Here is a 19,596-nt window from a genome sequence, read left to right as displayed (position 1 = left end):
AGGCAAGTAAATACCCATACATCCAGTCTCACAGAGCTTGTGAGGATCTGCAAGAGGGAATGAGAGCAACTGGTCGTGAGTGTGAGTGAGTGATGGAGGGATGGATGGCTAGATGGATGTGATGTATTTGCATCGTAAAAAGTTTCAAATGTTAAGGTATTCTTTACACCACTGTCTACATAAAAAGGAGTATTGTCAAGACTCACCAAAGACCAGAGCCAGACCATGAGATGTTCCCACCGCAATCACACCAGACACTGTCTGAACACAAAAAAATATTAAGCTTAGAATTAATCATAGGAAGTCAGGAAGAGACAAAGAAAATCAAAACGAGGTGATAGTATACTAGGTGATGGACACAGGTGCAAACCCAACCTCTGTCACAATGACAATCTCATCTCATTCTCCTTTTGTTTCTCTCCTCCATCTTTCGCTACTTTCATGCTTGAATACAGTGTTCTGTGTAAATGTTGTGGCTGCTTAGATGTGTAAAAACTCCTCTGTAATACTCTAAACTTCAATTGCTTTCCTGTGTCTCTAAAGCCACTTCAGATAAATTATGAAATTGATAAAATGCATTATGAGGGCATATAATGCAGTAAGCCATCAAATTTCATAGAAAGAGTGACAGAGTATGTTCCCAAATTTTCCTTTAAACTAATATAATATTTATTCAAATGGATTCATAGTTAAATTAACTAATACTCACTATAGCAGTTGGCAGTCCAGCATCCACTTTGTCCTTAAGAAAAGATACACATGTTTTTATGATGTTTACTTCATGTTTAAATCAATCTTAGATGGTTTAGTCTATTGGAACAAATTTCAAGAACAATTTTGTAGGTACAGTAGTGCTAAAATAAAGACCTCTGTAACAATAAATCATCTAAATAAAACCTGTTTTATCCACAGAACCTGCAACAAAACTAGAGTGGGATCACAGAATTACTAACCGATAACCATCTTCCCCCACAAATATAGAATCCCGATTGATTGACAGCTGTTTGGTCAAGTGACACAGTTTAGTGACTCAAGCCCACTGAGGTTACCATCTGCGTGTGTGTCTTACAGCAGCAGAGACGATCTGTGCAGAGATGCCCTTCAGCAGGCTGTGTCGAAGAACAGATCCATGAACTGTCGCATTCAGATCCACTGTCCTCTTCTTCCTTCAGACGTGTACATGTCCACAAAGACATACGTACACACAAATAAAGGAGGCATTTTCCATTTTATTACCTTGTATATGCAAAGACAAGAAGGTTTGTATTTATGTGTGTTAGGAGTCGGAGAGAAAAACGATTCTTAAATGCATCTCAATGTGGACATGGATGATTCTGCATTGATTCAAGAGTGTCAAAAATTCTCTAAATGTTAGTTAATAACGTGATGTTGACGAAACGAAAAAGGTCAAACTCAACTGCGAAGGCAGTGCAGCACCTGGACGGTCTACAGCATGCACACACTAGATCTTATCTTGTAATTCATCTTCACAAAAGGCAGTGGTTGCAAGCATGTCTTGACTTAATGACTAAATAATTACCTTTGCAAGATGAGCATGATGTATATTGTGAGCTTTCTACGCCATCATCCAGAGACTAATGTTAGTGGAGCACCGAACTCCAGTAGTAACAAACTGACTGGCTGACCAACACACACTGCAGCACTTAAACAACTTAAACCAACTCTGAAGTGAGGAAAATAACTCAGTGCTCAGTCTGTTTCACCTCAGAAACCCTGCGCCCACTCAGCGTCTTGGACAGCAATGGCTTTCCCCGGAGCTAACAGTGCAGCAGAGAGGCTGCTCTCCACTGCAGGAGACATGACGTTAATAACAACAGAGTGGAGCACTCTGCCTCCCCCTCATTTTGTTATGAGACTGTAAGATGCATTCAAATTAATTAATTCTTTAATTAATGCAATTAATATTTTAAAATAAAATAAAAAAGCTGCAGATCATTTATTTTAATTGCCAGTTATGTCTCATATTATATTTCAATGGAATCTGTACTGTGTGCCAAACCATTCACTGGTTTGGCACACAGTACAGTGGAGCAAGAGACTGAAAATTGTGCTCACTTTTCTATTCATTCAGTCAACAATTGGTTTTGGATCAAGAATCGATTCAAATCGGACACCAAAGATTCTGAATCTAATTGAATCATGAGATTCTCAAAGATTCTCACCCCTAGTGTGTGTGTGTGTGTGTGTGTGTGTGTGTGTGTGTGTGTGTGTGTGTGTGTGTGTGTGTGTGTGTGTGTGTGTGTGTTCATGCCGTTTGAGGTGTGCTGGGTCTCCACTGTCAGAGCTGGCAAGAGAGGAGGTGTCACAAGAGTGAGCATCAATATTGTCTGTATTCAGCACGCAGGTATCCTCCAACACAAACCGCTCCTCCTCATCTTCCAGCTGCAGGCACAGAGGACAACAAAACAAACACATCTCAGGTAAAGGCGTTCCCATCTTTTTTTTTTTGCTCACTGGAACTTTCCTGTATTGACTATGTCATCGTAAACCGGGGGTTAGGTGGGGTCGTAATTGTTTTCCACACAAAAATTGTTCTGCCATGATTTCTCTCTATTTATCCTCCCAACTCTGCCCAGTACACCTTGGAGCGAAAAAGCAACAGCACACAAGGGAGAAAGAGTGGGCATGCATAAAAAATAAACTTAACCAAAACCAAAAATTTATTTTCTCTCTATTTCGTTATAGTTATATAATTAAAAATACAAGATAGATCAACTGACAGGTATTGTGTGTCTATCAAAGCCTGATATATCTTATTCCTCTGTGCCACAGACCTCTGTTGTTGTCCAAAAACTATTAAAAACACATCAGTGAGCTACACTGCTGCACAGGGTGACATTTTCCTTCATAACTAAGAGTTTGGAGCTGCTTCCAAACAAATTACCGTACCCAAAGACTGATAACAGCAATCACATTTTCACTCTCTGGATAATAGTTCTGTGTAAGGCAGATGCCACTGCACATGTGTAGGAATGCTGTTCTGTTTACAGCTTCATTATCTTGTTGTACTACATATTACAACCTCTTGACTTTGTCCTGATGTTCTTTGAAAAATGTCAAATGTCTTCATTCTACTTGTGTCTCCATTTATTATATGTTTTTTCAGCATGTGGAAAAATGACACACTGGAAAAATGACAAGATGATGATTTTTACTTAAAGCTGCACTAATCAATATTTTTATATTAACAATGGATCAACTTACTAATGTGAAAGGATTAGCTTATAGCAATGAACCCACTAAGAATTATCATCAACTCTATACTTCCCCTCCCTTCCCCTTAAAAAATCAACTAAGGACGAATCAGCTGTGTGACCACTGAGCCTAGTTTACATTGTGGGTGTATGTGATGTGCTGTTGTGTGTAGCTTTGTATTTTGTATGGTGTGTTCTTTGTAGTTTTTTTGTTTTTTTGGGAGGGGGGGGGTTGTTTTTTTTTTTGCTTTGTACTGTTTGTTGTTGTGCTGTTGTATATTTTGATTGTAATGGACTATAGATGCAAATGAGCTTCAAGCTAACTCTGGTGCAGTGCATCATTTATGCTTAATACTGCACACTGTCCTGTTCCATAAATCAAATCAATATTATATATTTTAAACTCTTACAGCTCATTGTTTTGGTTTCCCGGACGACAAAGCACCTGTTTTCAGTGGTAAAAGTTCTGATAAAGCTACTGTCCACTACCTGCCCAGCACCAAACAGAAGACAGACAAAGTTAGGGACTGGCTGGTGAAAGTGGAACATCTGGCAGCAAAAGAGCCACTTGACAGAGAGTGGCTTGGACACTGCTATCCCTCTATAATACAAAGCTGATTAAAATGAGAACAAACTGACAATGACCATTATACTTTCAAGAAGTTGTCACTGATTGTTGACAGTGTGTGAACAGTATAGTGGTCAAATGGTAACATGTACTTGACCTCATTGAGGATGCTCTCCAGTGTGGGAGGTGTGTCCACTTGGGGAATGTCAAACTCCTTATCATCGATCTGAGAATAAAAGTTGAACAAAAACACAGTGTTAGAAAGCAGTATTTGTTTCTTTGTACTTTTTTTGTTGAGTGCATATTTGAATCTCTACATCACACCAGAGTTTCAGTCAAGATGTCGGACGTGACCACGAGATTTGAACAGAGACAATGGTCAATGGCATCTGCCTGCTTGACATGTGTCTCTAACAATAAGTTAACTTGGGGACAGAACTGAGCGCTGTAATCAAGTTATCTGCTCACCAGGGTGAAGACACCAAAAAACAAGAGATCGTGGGGAGAAGTAGCAGAAATGTGGTGCGCGAATGTATTCATTGGCCACAGTCTGATTTCAATAAATAAAATGCAACCCATGGTCTCACAGACAATGGCGAGTTAAAACACAGCAATCCAAGCAATTGGACAAACACAAAACAGTCTAGTGTGATAAACACAATCAAAACAAGCAGCAACAACAACAATACTTCATGGTATTATCAGCAGCAAAACCAGACTCTGAGTCCATTACCTTCCAGGGAGAGACACTAATATTTTTAAGAACTGGCCCCACAGGCCACCAAGCCCCTAAATTTTGGCAGCCGAAGTACATTTTTGGTGGCCCAAATGTAAACTTATGTAAAAACAACACAAAAAAGGCAATTTAACTCAACTTAACACAGCCTTCCTTAACTGTGACACTTCAATAAATGAAAATAACTGAATATGCCATATAAATAAAAGCTGACAAAGAAAAAGTTTAGAAGAAACAATATTTATTTATATTTTAAAGCCATAGATAACAGGTGAACACTGGCTGAAAGTTGAGTTACCTGAATGAGCCTCTGATGAGTAGATCAAATCCACCTGAGTGTCATGCGCGCACGCTTCAATGGAAGGGACACAACTCAAGGAAATCTGACCTTTTGTACAAACGAGTATAACTCCTTTGTACAAAAGGTCAGATTTCCTTGCTGACCTAGAAATAGTTCAGAATCTTAAGTATTTCTTCTTCATTTTACATGTCATTACTTTTTGTGTTTTTAAATGTTTCTGAAACCTCAAACTTTGATTATTTACAGGTTTATGTGAAAATATAATGTTAAAGGATAATTGATCATAAATGCACATGAGCTGCTGTTGATAATATTTTATTTTTTAGACTGAGATTTGCAGGTTTTGTATGATGAAATCTCTGATGCAGTGCTCTAATGCAGTGTCACAGCGCAAACAGTAGGAGCAGCGAGGTGTCACCTTTTTCTGCTCTATCTCATATCTGCCTACGAGCCCTTACTAAGGGCATCCGGCAACAATTCTCCTCCGTATATTAAGGCAAGATGGCATCTGTTGTGGGGAAGGTTCTTCTGCAGGAAAGGGTGAGAGCACTGGGTTGCACTGTGGTCTTCTTTGGATCTGGTAACGGTCAGTTGAACAAAGAGAAATCTCCACTCATTAGGCTAACTTGTCCAGTGAAGTTGAGATTGTATGGCCTAGTTACAGTCACATACGTACGGAAGTTAGTCTTTACACAAGCCACGAGCAGCTAGGAAGCGCTGGTCCAAGGAGGGAGTGGAGTGTTTATAATCTCGGTTGGGCAGAGGGAATCCCACATGGGTTCTAGTGGGTCTTGACCAATGAAAGCCGAGAGTATGACTCTGCTGGATTTCACACCGAGGTGTGAGTTGAGCAAAGCGTGATGGGAGTGTAAGTCTGTTCTGGACTTGTTTGACTTGGCGCCTTTCTGTTATCAGGCTTTGCTACTGGATGCAGGCCTGCCTTTGTCTCATACACATGGAGTATGAGGCCCAACAGCATTGACCAGCACAAAGGACTGTGTGGGTGTCTCCGAGCAAACATGTAATTTTTAGGGCTGTAGTCTGCTGGTCAACTGGTCGATTAGTTGGTCGATATGCTCTTGTCCGACTAAATTCTCATTGGTCGAATAATCTCCGTGTTATTTTCATAAGGAGAAAAGTGCTACATCAATAGCTTTCCAGGAGTAATCCATTATTTCCTGTGGCGGGAGGGATAGACTAACAAATAACCTGTGAAAACGGGGGTGTATTCAAAACATCCCCGTTGTTTTCACAACTTTGAACTCGCCCAACCTAATGGAGACTGCTGGGTCTAACTGTACTCAACGTTTACTGAACGTACTGAACTGTCTTTCTCCATAATGACACAACGAGAACCCCCACCAGACCAAAAAAAATATTTTTTAATGTTTGAAATTGATAGCATTTGGGAGTCTCTGTGCAGCGCTGTTCCGGTACGTGAGTCAACCTCTGTCGTTGCCTGGGAAACTACTGGTAGAGTGGCCCCGTTAAGAAGTATATTTGCGTAGCAAGTGGAGAAAGAGCGAGGGGCAGAGAAGTGATGGTGGATGCGAGCGGGGCAGAGGAAAAGGTTAGCGGTAAGTTGTCAGTCTGGCAGTAAATGTACAGAACAGACTACAGTGTGTCAATTAATAAATGCTAAAAAATCTGTGTTGTTTCCCCAAATGCTGGAAAAGTAAAGAGGGTTAGCTCCAAAGTTAGGAACAATGGGTTAGCCTAACCTGAAGACACAAAACAGAGAAATACAGAACAGAGAAATTTGTGGCTGCCGAGTTTACTGTGTACTCTATCCCATTACACCCCCCCCCCCCACGCGACTAATCGATTAGTTGAAGATTATGTACGATTTTAGTCGACCAAGATTTTCTTTGGTTGACTACAGCCCTTGTAATGTTGATTCATGTATGTGCAGCAGTGCAAAGTGCAAAAGGGCTGGATGACGGTGAATATAGATCAGAGGGTGTGTGTGTGTTGATTAATAAATACACTCTCAGCAAATCATGTCCCTGGTCCCATAGCTCTGAAACAGCTGAGCCAATTACAGTGAAGCATGACAACATTACCTCAGGAAAAGGAAAGATACTTATCCAGGAATTCATATTGTTGCCTGGAGGGTGCAGAGCATTGTGACTTCTCACAGGCAGAATAACCCCCCAATCTGATGTGAGAAGAAGTAGGCTATGTGGTTATTTTGTAGCAGCCAATTAGAAGGTTAGCTGGCTTTCTTTGAGCTTGACTCAGGTTTTCTGGTCACACAAAGCTGGCTGACTTTTAACCTGGATAAATCACCATGTTAACTGAAACTGAACAGCTAACCTGCTCTGAAGCAGGTTAACTTCAGAAGATCAGAGCAAAATCTGTCGACTGCCTGACCTCTGACCAATCAGATCACTGGAGAAACAGAGTCATCATTCCTACAGGATACTAACATGAACAAAAGTCCTTAGTTTACAATAAAATTAAAGTAAAAAAAGAGCAATATATAATATATATCTTTATAGGTCAGTAGAATCATTTTTTTGTTCTAGGCTTCCATGAACACTCTAGTTTCAAAAGAGTGCTTCTACTAAACTGAGAGAAAAACTAAAAAAAAAACTCCAGAAAAACTTAACCCTGTCTTTTATTAGAAATATAATCCACACACGATTATTTGCTCCCATGATTATAAATAGCAAAACAAATAACCACTACACTAGTATGCTACATGTCTCTGAGCATGTGAAGGTAAGAGGCATCTCTCCACCATCAAAAGAGAAAAGCATTACACTAACTACATGCTTATAGATCCCACTACCAATGTCAGTTCTCTACAACCCTCCCGCCTGCTCAGCCACCACAGCCTTTTAAACATATCCGCATATCATTGAGGTAAAAAGTGTGGCTGAATAAATGTTTGTATTCCTGTAACTCAAGAGAAAAAAGATATTTCATAATTTGTAAAACACAGCAGCAATCCTGTGTACCAATAGATTAACTGAAAATGTTCTCACATAGGACCAGTGTCCAAGCACTGAGATAAATTTATATGGATTGTGTCTCTCGTACACAAAAATGCAACCCACAACTAATTTCTGCAGCTTTTGGTTTGGTTGAGAAGAATGTGTAGCTGTTTCACTGGAACTATTTGTCATAACTGATGATGTAACTTATTGCACATCATTTCTGTAAACAGTAAGGGAAATGTTGGCGTGTGTGAAAATGTTAACATCATAAAAACAGAATTGTGTTGACATACATTCGACATTTGATAGTTATTATAATTATTAAAACATGTGTTGAGTCTATAATGCATTTTATTTAAATTAAAACAAGAGCAGACGGACTTCTTCCAAAAAATACACGGTACGTCTATTCATTTGGGGGTGCGACTGTCCCATTCCAATATTGTGGCCGGGCATCCATGATTACCCCCACTTTCAGATGTCCGCCCTATTTTACTGTTTCCTGAGTCGTTGTCCTCAGTCATATCTAAATTGTGTTAAGTTATTGATGATGAAAGTTACCCAACATTTCCTGCTGCTGCTTCATATTCAAAGCTTTCCACTGACAGGGGAACACACAACACCCGGCAATGCTTAATCAAGTGATAATGTTCAGCTTAAGAATGCTCAGCTTTAAAATGAAACTTTAAAATAGCAAGGTTAATAGTTTCGACTGAGGCTGGTGTTGAGGCTTTTCGCTTGCTACAATTAAGTAGGCCAATTAAATAGGAAATTTGCCGATAAAATCCCATGCACTGTTTCCTTCATGGCTAGCTTCGGAAGAATCAGACAGCAGCTAGGCCTCATTTAAACCGGTCATTAGCTATAGTTGGGTTCAACAAAAACGTGTTTAACCTATGTACACGGAGCAAAGTATCAAAGCATGAAGCCAGAATTTTGAGCTGTGCAGGACCACATCTCCAAGTGTATTGAAGCTGAGAAAATAACTGCTGCGGTACCACTCGCCATAACAGAAGCGTAATAAGTAGTCTCTCACCGCATCTACCTCCATCAGGTTGAGCTGTGAGGAAGCAGACAGCAAGCTACGGGCGTCCGGAGACTCCGACATTTCTGGGTTTGCATGAACGGGAGAGAGAACAGAGTATCCTGTGTCCCGTAACGTAATCCCTCTGTGGTTCTTCCTTGTTTTTTCTTCTTCTCATTTGACTGTGATTTCTTCTTCTTCTGTGAGTTTTTAACGACAGTTGGAATCCATGATGATGCATTACTGCCACCCTCAGGTTTCATTCTTCATTTTAAGTCCTACTTTCCAGTCCAGTCGTCGTCAAAAAATTGAATAAGTTCCTCCCTTCAACAATGTCTCCACATTCTAGTATACTTTTAACCATGTCCTCTGCCAAAATCTCCATCGTTTTTTGTCTGTTATGTATAAATTTCCTACATGTTCTGCTCCACTGTCTCAGCCTCATGGCATTGATCACAAAGATCCATTGGATGTTTTCCTGTGATGAAAAGCGTACTGTCAAGGTTGCTGTGCCAAATTCTCAGCCTGCTTATTATTACTTCCTCTTTCTGTTTGTTCCCCAACTTCTTAACATAGGCCTACCCAATCTGTTTTTGATTGAGTGTGAGTCCCCTTTTATTGCATTATCCCAATGCTGTTGCCGCTGTTGATTTACTTTTCTCCACACTATGCCTTTTCCCTTTGATTTTGATGATTTAATATTGATTTCAATAATTCCTTTTTTGACTGCTTATTCTGCCAATTTGTCTGCTGTCTCATTTCCAGGATACCTAAATGTGCTGGGAACCACATGAATATGACATTTCTCCCTTGCCTAATTATTCTTGAGTTGATCTCTTTATATCTCTCTATATAAAGCAAGGAATCTCTGTCTGTATGTATGTATGTTTGTCCTTTGCATATCTCGACAACCATTCATCCGATGTACTTCAAACTTGGCAGGTGCATTGCTGGGTGGACAAGGGAGTGCACTGTCAAAATTTGGTGCACTTTGGAGACACGTTTAATGCGTTTAAGGCAATTGTGTCCCCATCTGAAGTTTGGGAGTTGCTTTTGAACCAAACTACCAACCAAACCAAATATGTTGAGTTTTGCCAGATTATACAACACGTAGTTCCGACCAAGCAATCTCAACAATGGTCTTAACAATGGTCAACTAGACATTTAGAACGTGCTCAAATCAGCATGACAGCACATCTAGCCATGCCCAAATGAAAAAAGCCTCATCACTAAAAGTATTACTCCACCATTCATTAGAACTACAGACTGTGAAGTTGCACTAACAACATCAGTCATCTACGGTGAAAACCCGGAGCGGAGTTTTGAGTTGTGTTTCTTTTATGTTTGTGAAACTGGATTGAACTGAACTGATTAGGGGTTGTGGGGAAACAAAACAGACCATTTGCCGAGTGGACTGAACTCTGAGACTGTGGGACGAGTTACACACACACACACTCACACACACACAAAACCCAAACCCCTCTCCACTTTTTATCGTTACCTGGCACCCCCATACACAGCAAAACTTAGCCATTTTCCCTTCAGTTGAGAGTATATCTCAGCTTGCATTCTGGCATCCTCCATCAGCTGTGCTGGTGCTACAGTGTTACTAGCTTAAAAATGTCTGTAAAGTTTGTGGACAGCGTAGCTAAATCTGTCCATGGAAAAATTATTTTTTTCAGCGGATATCTTAGTTACAACAAGACTGAGCTTGCAAAGCAGTTTTGTGTTTATATGTGAGGTATTTATTCAGTTTGGGAAATGCCACGATTTCCAGAAAGCATTAGCTGAAGTTGGCTGGCTGAGTCAGCAGGGACTAGAAATCGTCTCTGTTGCTAGGTTGTTACTAAGGATCGACCTACTTGCTGGAGCAGTTAACTAGGTTTTATTACATAGGATTCTACTGACGTGAGTGATTGTTTTCCAGACATTAGTAATACCCCATGTATTTCCATGGAAACAGAGATAACACAAGGAAAAAGTTTTTTATTTTTAGAGCAAACTGCCTCACAATATGAATACATTTTGTTTATATCTTTTATTTTGTTGGTAAATGTTGTATAATCGCAATATTACACTCGAGGGTGTGCTTTACCTTAATGTTACATTATTGAGTTCAGTGATGCTTACGGAACTCAGCGCAAGTGCCTCATTCCTGACTGCATCACTGTTGTGCCAACAATGATTCATTTGCAAAAAGGTTACTTGTAGCGACCTTATAGACACTGTCATTGACTCTAAATTGGAGGAGTTACTGATCACCCATGAGGCAGTAACAAATATCCAGGAATTAACTGCTAATAAGTGTTGTTGAGGAGGCCCTTTAAATCCACCACTTCAAGAGAAGGTAGTTTACACACCTATAAATTATTACAATGGTATATAATGCACAACTGTTTGTTTTAATGTATGTTGTCCCTTTGATTAGGTCTGTAGTGCACTCGATGAAGGCAAGCCCTCTGATGTACACCTGGTGCATGTCTTTAGAGAAACACTCACCCAACAAGACCTGTGGACTCCAGGATGGAGTGGTATGGCATGGCATGGTATGATGTTGGTGTTGAATTAACCTCCCTCAGAGGTCATGCTGTACATGGAAAAATACTCTTGCCTTTTACAAAGAAGCTTATCTAAGATCTTCCCAATAGTCCATTAAAAAAGGATATAGTGTTGCACAATATGGACCCTTTCAATTTTGTTAGTCATTTAAGGTAACTAGTTGTGTTTGAGATATGTTTCCTGACAGATACTGAATATCTCTCAGAATTATTTATGCTATATTTCTCAATACCTCTAAGGGTTATTTCTGCTATTGCATCTGAAAAGGTATAACTGAAATGTAGAAAATATAGAAAAACTGTTCAGCCAAATGCAAAAACTGTTTTGTGGTTACCACCTACATCACAGAACCCACTGGCTGATTGTCCAATAAGTGATATTGCAATTATTATGTGTCATCCTTCCTCATGGAAACCGCAGAATTGGATGTTGTCAGTAAGTGAAGTTATGGCAAGAGTGACGTGTCATGGAGTTATCCTTTATTGTTATTCCTCCTTTATTTTTGAAAATGTTTGGCTTTCATGTAGGCATGTATTGCAGGCTAAGCTCTCTGTGAATATTGGGACTGTTGGGATTTTCATAGCTGAAAATTATGAAGCCAAAGCAAAGAAAGCTTTACCTTCTTGATTCACTTGGTTCATTCAACCATATAGGATACATGATACATGTTTTATACGAGATATAATCTCTAGAGTACATGATTTATGTTAACTAATGTTAAACAGCTTCTTGTGTTCTACTTTGCTGTATTGTAGTGATACAGTGATTTTGTTCGACTAATTCCCTTTTATATTTGATCCTCTGAGAATAATGGTGGCACTGCTGCCATGAATAACAGACCGTTGCTAAGGACGCAGTTCTGTTCATAGACTTTGGAGGACCACATCCAATCATATCAATTCACAGAAAGAAGTCCGGTAAAATTACCAACTACAGCTCATTCACGACAACCTGTGGGAAAAAAAACGTTAGAGATAATGTCTGTGACTGGGCACAGATGCGATGGCAGCCTGAAGAGCTACTGGGATTCAACCATTACAGAAAGGGAAAAGTTTAGCAAGATCCTGTCCTCCAATCCAGGCACAGCAGCAGATATGGTGAGCGCCTCTCTTAGTTGCGTATCGCCATACACTAACTTAAGTGATAAGCGGTAGTGATAATAGTAATATTGTTACCAGTTGTAACATTAGTAACAATTGTTTCCAGGTGTGTCAACTGCAAAGCCCTGGCAAGAAGGAAACATAGTGATGAATGACAGAAACGTCATAATCTTCAGAAGGCCACAGAGTTTTCTAGATATTTATGTTGCTATGCATGCAGTTCTAACCGTAGAATCTAACGGACTATTTTTTTAGCGTAAGTAATAAAATCATTTTTAAATCAATAAAATCATTTTTAAATCAATATTTTGTGTCAGATTATCGATTTCTTTGGTAAATATCCATGTAATAAGCGGGATAATGTACAGCGAGTGGGTCATTATTGTGAAATGAAGTGGAGGGGTCTTGAATTACCCTGAAGGATTACTAGGTAAGCTATAAACTAACCCTTAGCTATAAAACAACAAATGCATACATTTTATGGCTATCAGAAACTTTGAGAAAAACTTTTAACAATGAACTTGATCATCAGAAAATAATAATTGTAATTATGAATAAAATGATCTCTGCCGTAATAAAATCAACACCTGGGCTGTAATCCCATATGTCTGATGCCCTGCTGTCTGCCTGATCACCATATCAAAAACTGTAGATTACGTTATATAATGTAATCTACAGTTTTCTCCAAGTTCATTTAGTTAGGGTATTATCACAGTTTAGCTAACTTACTAACATTAGTCTGTTACTAACCTCAATCACATATGCATAAGAAACCCCAGTCCATTATAAATCTAGCATAACATTAACATAACTTGCATACAAATAAATTATTGAAGTAACAGACATATCAAATGAAATGTACCTTGAAAACACATTAAACAATACCTAATAACAACACAACAAAATACGTGTGCCTCCATCATGCAGACTGATAACCTACGAAACTGAGACAGTAGAGATGAAGGAGTGGTCTGCCCATTCACCCCTACACTAACTGTGCCAAGAGCTTTCAAGTGTGGCACCAATGTGCGTTAACACACTACACAGTGACGTACATACATACATGTACAAACATACATACATGTGTTGTGCCTGTACATACAAATACAATAACACAACTGACATAAAGACCTGGATGACCTGCAATTTTCTACTACTAAATTCAGATAAAACTGAAGTTATTGTGCTTGGCCCTAAACACCTTAGAAACACATTATCTAATGATATAGCTACTCTGGATGGCATTACCCTGGCCTCCAGCACCACCGTAAGGAATCTGTGAGTTATCTTTGATCAGGATATGTCCTTTAACTCCCACATAAATCAAATTTCAAGGACTGCCTTTTTTTTTTTTCCACTTACGTAATATCACAAAAATCAGGCACATCCTGTCCCTAAAAGATGCAGAAAAACTAGTTCACGCATTTGTTACTTCTAGGCTGGATTATTGCAATTCCTTATTATCAGGCTGCCCTAACAAGTCACTAAAGACTCTCCAGCTGGTCCAGAATGACGTGTATTGACTAAAACTAGAAAAAGAGACCACATTTCTCCCATTTTAGCTTCGCTACATTGGCTTCCTGTAAAATCTAGAGTAGAATTTAAAATCCTTCCCCTAACTTACAAAGCCCTTAATGGTCAGGCACCATCATATCTTGAAGAGCTCATAATACCGTATTATCCCACTAGAACACTGCGCTCCCAGTATGCAGGCTTACTGGTGGTCCCTACAGTCTTTAAAAGTAGAATGGGAGGCAGAGCCTTCAGCTATCAGGCTCCTCTTCTATGGAACCATCTACCGGATTCAGTCCGGGGTGCAGACACCCTCTCTATGTTTAAGAGTAGGCTTAAAACTTTCCTTTTTGATAAAGCTTATAGTTAGGGCCGACCAGGCTCGCCTTGGATCAGCCCTTAGTTATGCTGCTATAGGCCTAGACTGCTGGGGGACTTCCCATGATGCACTGAGCTCCTCTCTCCTCCTCCTCCTCTCCATCTGTATGCATTCATGTAACATCAATGCATGTCACTAACTTTGCTTCTTCCCCAGAGTTTTTTTTTTTTTTTTTTTTTTTGTGCTTTCTCATCTCACAGGAAAACCTGAGTCCTGGGCCGAACATCCGTGGTCCTTCACAGTCCTGATGGCATCCTTCCCTGGCTATTGCTGCTTGTGCTTATTGTTGTTGTTGTGATTGTTTTTCTTCTGTCCCCCCTCCCCCTTTCCCTCTCTCTTTCTCTCTCTCAACCCAACCGGTCAAAGCAGATGGCCGCCCACCAAGAGCCGGGGTCTGCTTGAGGTTTCTACCCGTTAAAGGGGAGTTTTTCCTTACCGCTGTCGCCAAGTGCTTGCTCATGGGGGAATTGTTGGGTCTCTGTAAATTAAAGAGTACGGTCTTGACCTGCTCTATGTGAAAAGTGCCTTGAGATGACTTCTGTTGTGATATGGCGCTATATAAATAAAAATTGATTGATTGATTGAAATTGATTGATTGATGTACAAACATACATACATGTGTTGTGCCTGTACATACAAATACAATAACACAACTGAATTAAAGTCAGTTTATGACAGAAACACACACACATACTAACACACACATGCACACACGAAGTGTTTTTTCTGTCATTATAGGGATTTTTAGTGACAAAGACACAAACAGGAATTTCAGGATGATGCTGTTTTTCAGAATAAAAGCCTCATAGAGCAAGTGTATCTTAATAGGAAGCTCAGATTTAGGCTGTTTTTTTTTTTCAAAATAAAAACCCCTATAGAGTTACTGTATCTTAACAGGAAGTTCAGGATGAGGCTGTTTTTCAAAATAAAAGCCCCATAGAGTAAATATATTTTAAATAAAGCTCAGAATGAGGCTTGGTTTTCAAAATAAAAGCCCCCAATAGTAACCTTATCACTGTATGGTAGAGGTAAGTAGAGATGGACTTTGTTTTTCAAATTAAGATCCCTAGGATCTGATATTAATACAAAGAATTTATTCCTTCACAGTTTCATATTTCTACTTCCAGCTTTGAGTTTATATTGTTTGTTTTAAGCTGTTTCAGCAGCATGTTTTAGTTCTCAGCTTCTTCAGCTAATGCACTTCAGCTCCCAGCTCCAGTTTTACCTTTCAGCCTCCAAGTTTTCAAAGCAATGCATTTCAGTTGATATCAGCTGTTTAAGCTGTTTCCAGCATTGCCTTAACAATTACTTTCATCTTTCAACTTCTAATGTATTTCAGCTTTCATCACTCACAGCAGGTTGCAGTGGCAGCAGCGGTAGCAGCATATGGCAGTAACAACAGCTGGGAGATGCAACAGCAGCAGCTAACAGCTTCCAGCTCTGATGCATTTTCTTCAGAAAATGCAGACAATCTAGTTATTATTTATTCTTCTTCTGTACGTTTCTTCTGTGAACTACTCCCACATAATTTAAACTACAAAAACCATTCATATCCAAACATTCAGCTTGTTCAGGACATTACTGCTATCATTTGTTTTTTCATAACTTTTATACTTTTTAGATATTAAGCTTTTTATAAACTACTCTGGACAAAAAGCCAATGTATTTCCCTTACTGTAGGGTACTGGAGAAATACAATTTACTGAGCTTTGAGAATTTTACATTATTCTCAAATTTGTGCCTAGTTTATAAAATTTTAAATGGTTTGGCCCATCCTCCACCACATGACTTTGTGTATACTCACTCAGTAAGTTCTATTAGATCCTCCAGAATATCCTCTATACAAGATTGTACCATATCATTTCGTCGCACTGCATTTGGGCAATCAGCTTTCTCTGCGAAAGCCACAACTCAGTGGAATGCCCTACCTGATGATATGAAGAGTTGCATTTCCATGAGTATGTTCAAAACCAAATTAAAAACTACTCACTTCTGTAATCACTGACTCTAAATTTAAACTCATGGTCTTCTCATGAATACAAATAATCTTGCTTTTAATTTGACAAGCTCACATTAGTGATGTCTAGTTGACATTGTGAGTGTATGTGATATGCTATTGTGTGTAGCTTTGTATTTTGTATTATGTGTCCTGTGTGTTTTTTGCTTTTTACTGTTTGTTATTGTGCTGTTATATGTTTTAAGTGTGATCTGCCTAAGGGACTGCAGATGAAAGTTAGCTATAAGCTAACTCTGGTACAATACACCAAATGGTAACATTTATGTTTAACACTGTATATGGTCCCACTAAATACATGAACAAACATTTTTTTAAATGTAAGCAAATGGGAGCAAATGACACACATACAGACACATGCACATGCATATTGTCCCACATACTGTACAAACATACATACATACATACATACATACATAGATGCATACATACTATACATATTTCATAAATACATACATACTGTACACACTGTATGTACGTACATACATACCTACATACTGTATACATACCTATATACATGTTGTGCCTGTACAGACACACATATTGGTTTTTCTGTCTTTACGGGGACTTTTACTGACACATACACACACACAAACTGGTCTTTCTGTCTTCATGGGGGCTTTTACTGAAAAACACACACAATGCATTTCAGTTGATATCAGCTGTTTTTTCAGCCATTTTCAGAATTGCTTCAGCAATTTCTTTAAGCTTTCAGCTTACAATGTATTTCAGTTTTCATCATTCACAGCAGCTTGCAGAGGCAGCAGCACTAGCATCGGCTGGCAGCAGCAGCAGCTGGGAGATGCATCAGCAGCAGCTGACAGCTTCCAGCTCTCACATACATTTTCTTCAGAAAATGTAGACAGTCTAGTTATTTATTATTCCTCCATACATTTTTTGACCACTAACTACTCCTACCTATTTTCAGCTACGAAAAAACATTATATATCCAAATGTTCAGCTTGTTCAGGACATTACTGTTATCATTCTTCTTTCATAACTTTTTAAGATATTAACCTTTTAATAACATTTTTTTCACTATGTAAGTGAATGGGAGCAAATGACTCACATACAGGCACATACATAAACATACTGACCCACTTACTGTACATACTTACATACATGTTGGACATACAGGAGCTGGCAGCAGCAGCAGCTGGGAGATGCAGCACACCCCCCTCCTAATTCTGTTTTTTCTGTCCTGCTATCTTAACTATGGCAGCATATTAGACTTTTTCGTTCATCCCTATCTGTTGCACCTCCACCTCTTGTTTCAACACTTCACAACCCCAATAAGCAATGCTGTGGCTACATCCACCGTTAAAACATTCCGGTTTCACTCCCTCTCCACATTTTCCATATTCATGTTCCCCAACACACCTAGCGCATCTTCTCTTTCCTTTGCACACTTTGGCCACATGCACAAATGCCTGACAATCCTTTGAGGTTTAAGAGCAGCTTTAGTGTTGCACTACTGCCATCCTCTGGAGTTAGCTAACTCCTGAACATGTCTAGTTTATCAGGTTTTTCTCATCAGTCCTGTTTTCTTTAGAAAACTGACTGAATTTTGCCCTGTCCACTTCCACCACACTCCAGTATGCTCTTTAATCATGCTCCTGTTAGCCCAAATCTTTTAATTTCTTCCATCATGTCCTTTACCTCTGATCCATGCAAATAACTAGCTGACATGTTCTACAGGACCTGGTACATGACAATATTCAGAAAGACTGTTGGATGCTTCCCTATAATATGAAGTGTGCCTTTCAGATCATAATCCACTCATTATTGCCTTCTCTTTTCTATTTCCACCCCTAGTTCTCATAATACCCACTCTATTTTGAACTGAATGTAGATGTCTTCCCCTAATCTCCTGATACCAGTGCTGTTGCCACTCTTTATTGATTTTCTTCCATACAATGCTTCTGATTTTGAATGTTTGACACACATCTATATTTTCTTTTCTAACAGCTTGTTTGGAGCAGGAACCCAAATAAATGTGATGTCAGTGCCTTGTTTTGCCTCTGATATAATCTATATTATTTTGATAATTTGGTAAAAATTTTTTTAGAGCTTATCATGCTGAATCGATTCTGCTTCCTAAAACCAAGAGCTAATGGTGAAACATTTACCAAACCTATCTTCAATCATCACATCACATCTAGGATGTGGAGAGTTTGAAGACAAGATTATGACTAGATTATGGCTTTAGTCTCATAACATTATGAATTTAGCCTCATTCATTTTAATTTACGTAATATGACTTTTTTTTCCTTCAAAATCAGAATTCCTAGAATTCAGATGACCAATGATAAAGTCTTTGTGCAGGGCTCCAGACTGCAACTGTTCAGTTGCATTGTATCACTGGTAGGCTACACCTAAAAAGTTTAACTACACACACATATGCAGAACACATAGGCCCTGCATTTCAAACTCTACTACCATGCAGATCATCAGGGTGGATCACCAACTACAAGGAAGACATGTATTTAATTTGTTTTATTATTATTATTTAGAAGGCCTACATTTATTATAAATGGCCTATATGTACTTAGTTTTAACACCTGCAGTTTAGTACAAAGAGTAGCACTGCCTAACTTCTTATTCAGAAGGGAAATCTTGGTGTTTGTGATGTAAAATGCAAAATAATCCTCACAACATGGCCCATCACCCATGGTGATGGGCCATGTTTTGAGATGATGGTATGGTTCTTTGATGTGTTTTTAATAATGTCTAGACAGTGGGGTTCTATGGCAGGGAGGTGTATGCTGTAGCTTATCAGGCTTTAGATACAAAGACAATTCTTTACGTAGGATTACAGAATCATTACTGGTTTTAGTCTCTTTGGAGAATTGTTGATAATAATAAAATGATAAAATAATAACAGCAATGAAATTGAAGTAAACTGTTATCCTGACTGATGGGAATGATGGCTGAGGACTTTGAGGTAAAAATCTAAAATTTTCTTATCAAAGCTTTAATAATACTGAAAATACAAGTGTGTGCCATTATCTTAGCCTATGGCCTATGCTACATAGTACAATTAATTTTCATTTTTAACATCAATTTCAATGAAATGTTGGGTTGACAAACTTAGACTACCATGACAGAGTATAATCACTGAAAGTGAATTTACTCGTGTGTTTAGGCTATCATTGTTGGTCTGTTAGTTGAAAAATAAGGAATAGGATAAATAAAGGAGTGGAGAAGGAAATGAGACAAGGACGACGCCAGACAGTGTTGGGTTGC

General features: G+C 38.9%; 1 protein-coding gene across 1 annotated transcript in view; it reads right to left on the bottom strand.

The window, feature by feature from the left end:
* Window positions 1-9,205, bottom strand: part of vps8 (VPS8 subunit of CORVET complex) — a 176,318-nt gene extending 167,113 nt beyond the window's left edge. Inside the window, exons 1-6 of the mRNA XM_042434438.1 lie at window positions 8,799-9,205; window positions 3,941-4,009; window positions 2,273-2,403; window positions 1,070-1,166; window positions 710-742; window positions 207-261 (exon numbers count right to left, since the gene is read on the bottom strand). Of these exons, the coding sequence (XP_042290372.1) occupies window positions 207-261; window positions 710-742; window positions 1,070-1,166; window positions 2,273-2,403; window positions 3,941-4,009; window positions 8,799-8,870 (457 nt within the window). The 5' untranslated portion in view covers window positions 8,871-9,205. The remainder of the gene's footprint in view (window positions 1-206; window positions 262-709; window positions 743-1,069; window positions 1,167-2,272; window positions 2,404-3,940; window positions 4,010-8,798) is intronic.
* Between the last annotated feature and the right edge of the window lie 10,391 nt (window positions 9,206-19,596).

Source organism: Thunnus maccoyii, chromosome 14, assembly GCF_910596095.1.
Source record: "Thunnus maccoyii chromosome 14, fThuMac1.1, whole genome shotgun sequence".
Lineage (NCBI taxonomy): Eukaryota > Metazoa > Chordata > Actinopteri > Scombriformes > Scombridae > Thunnus > Thunnus maccoyii.
This window is presented reverse-complemented; position numbering and strand designations above follow the sequence as displayed.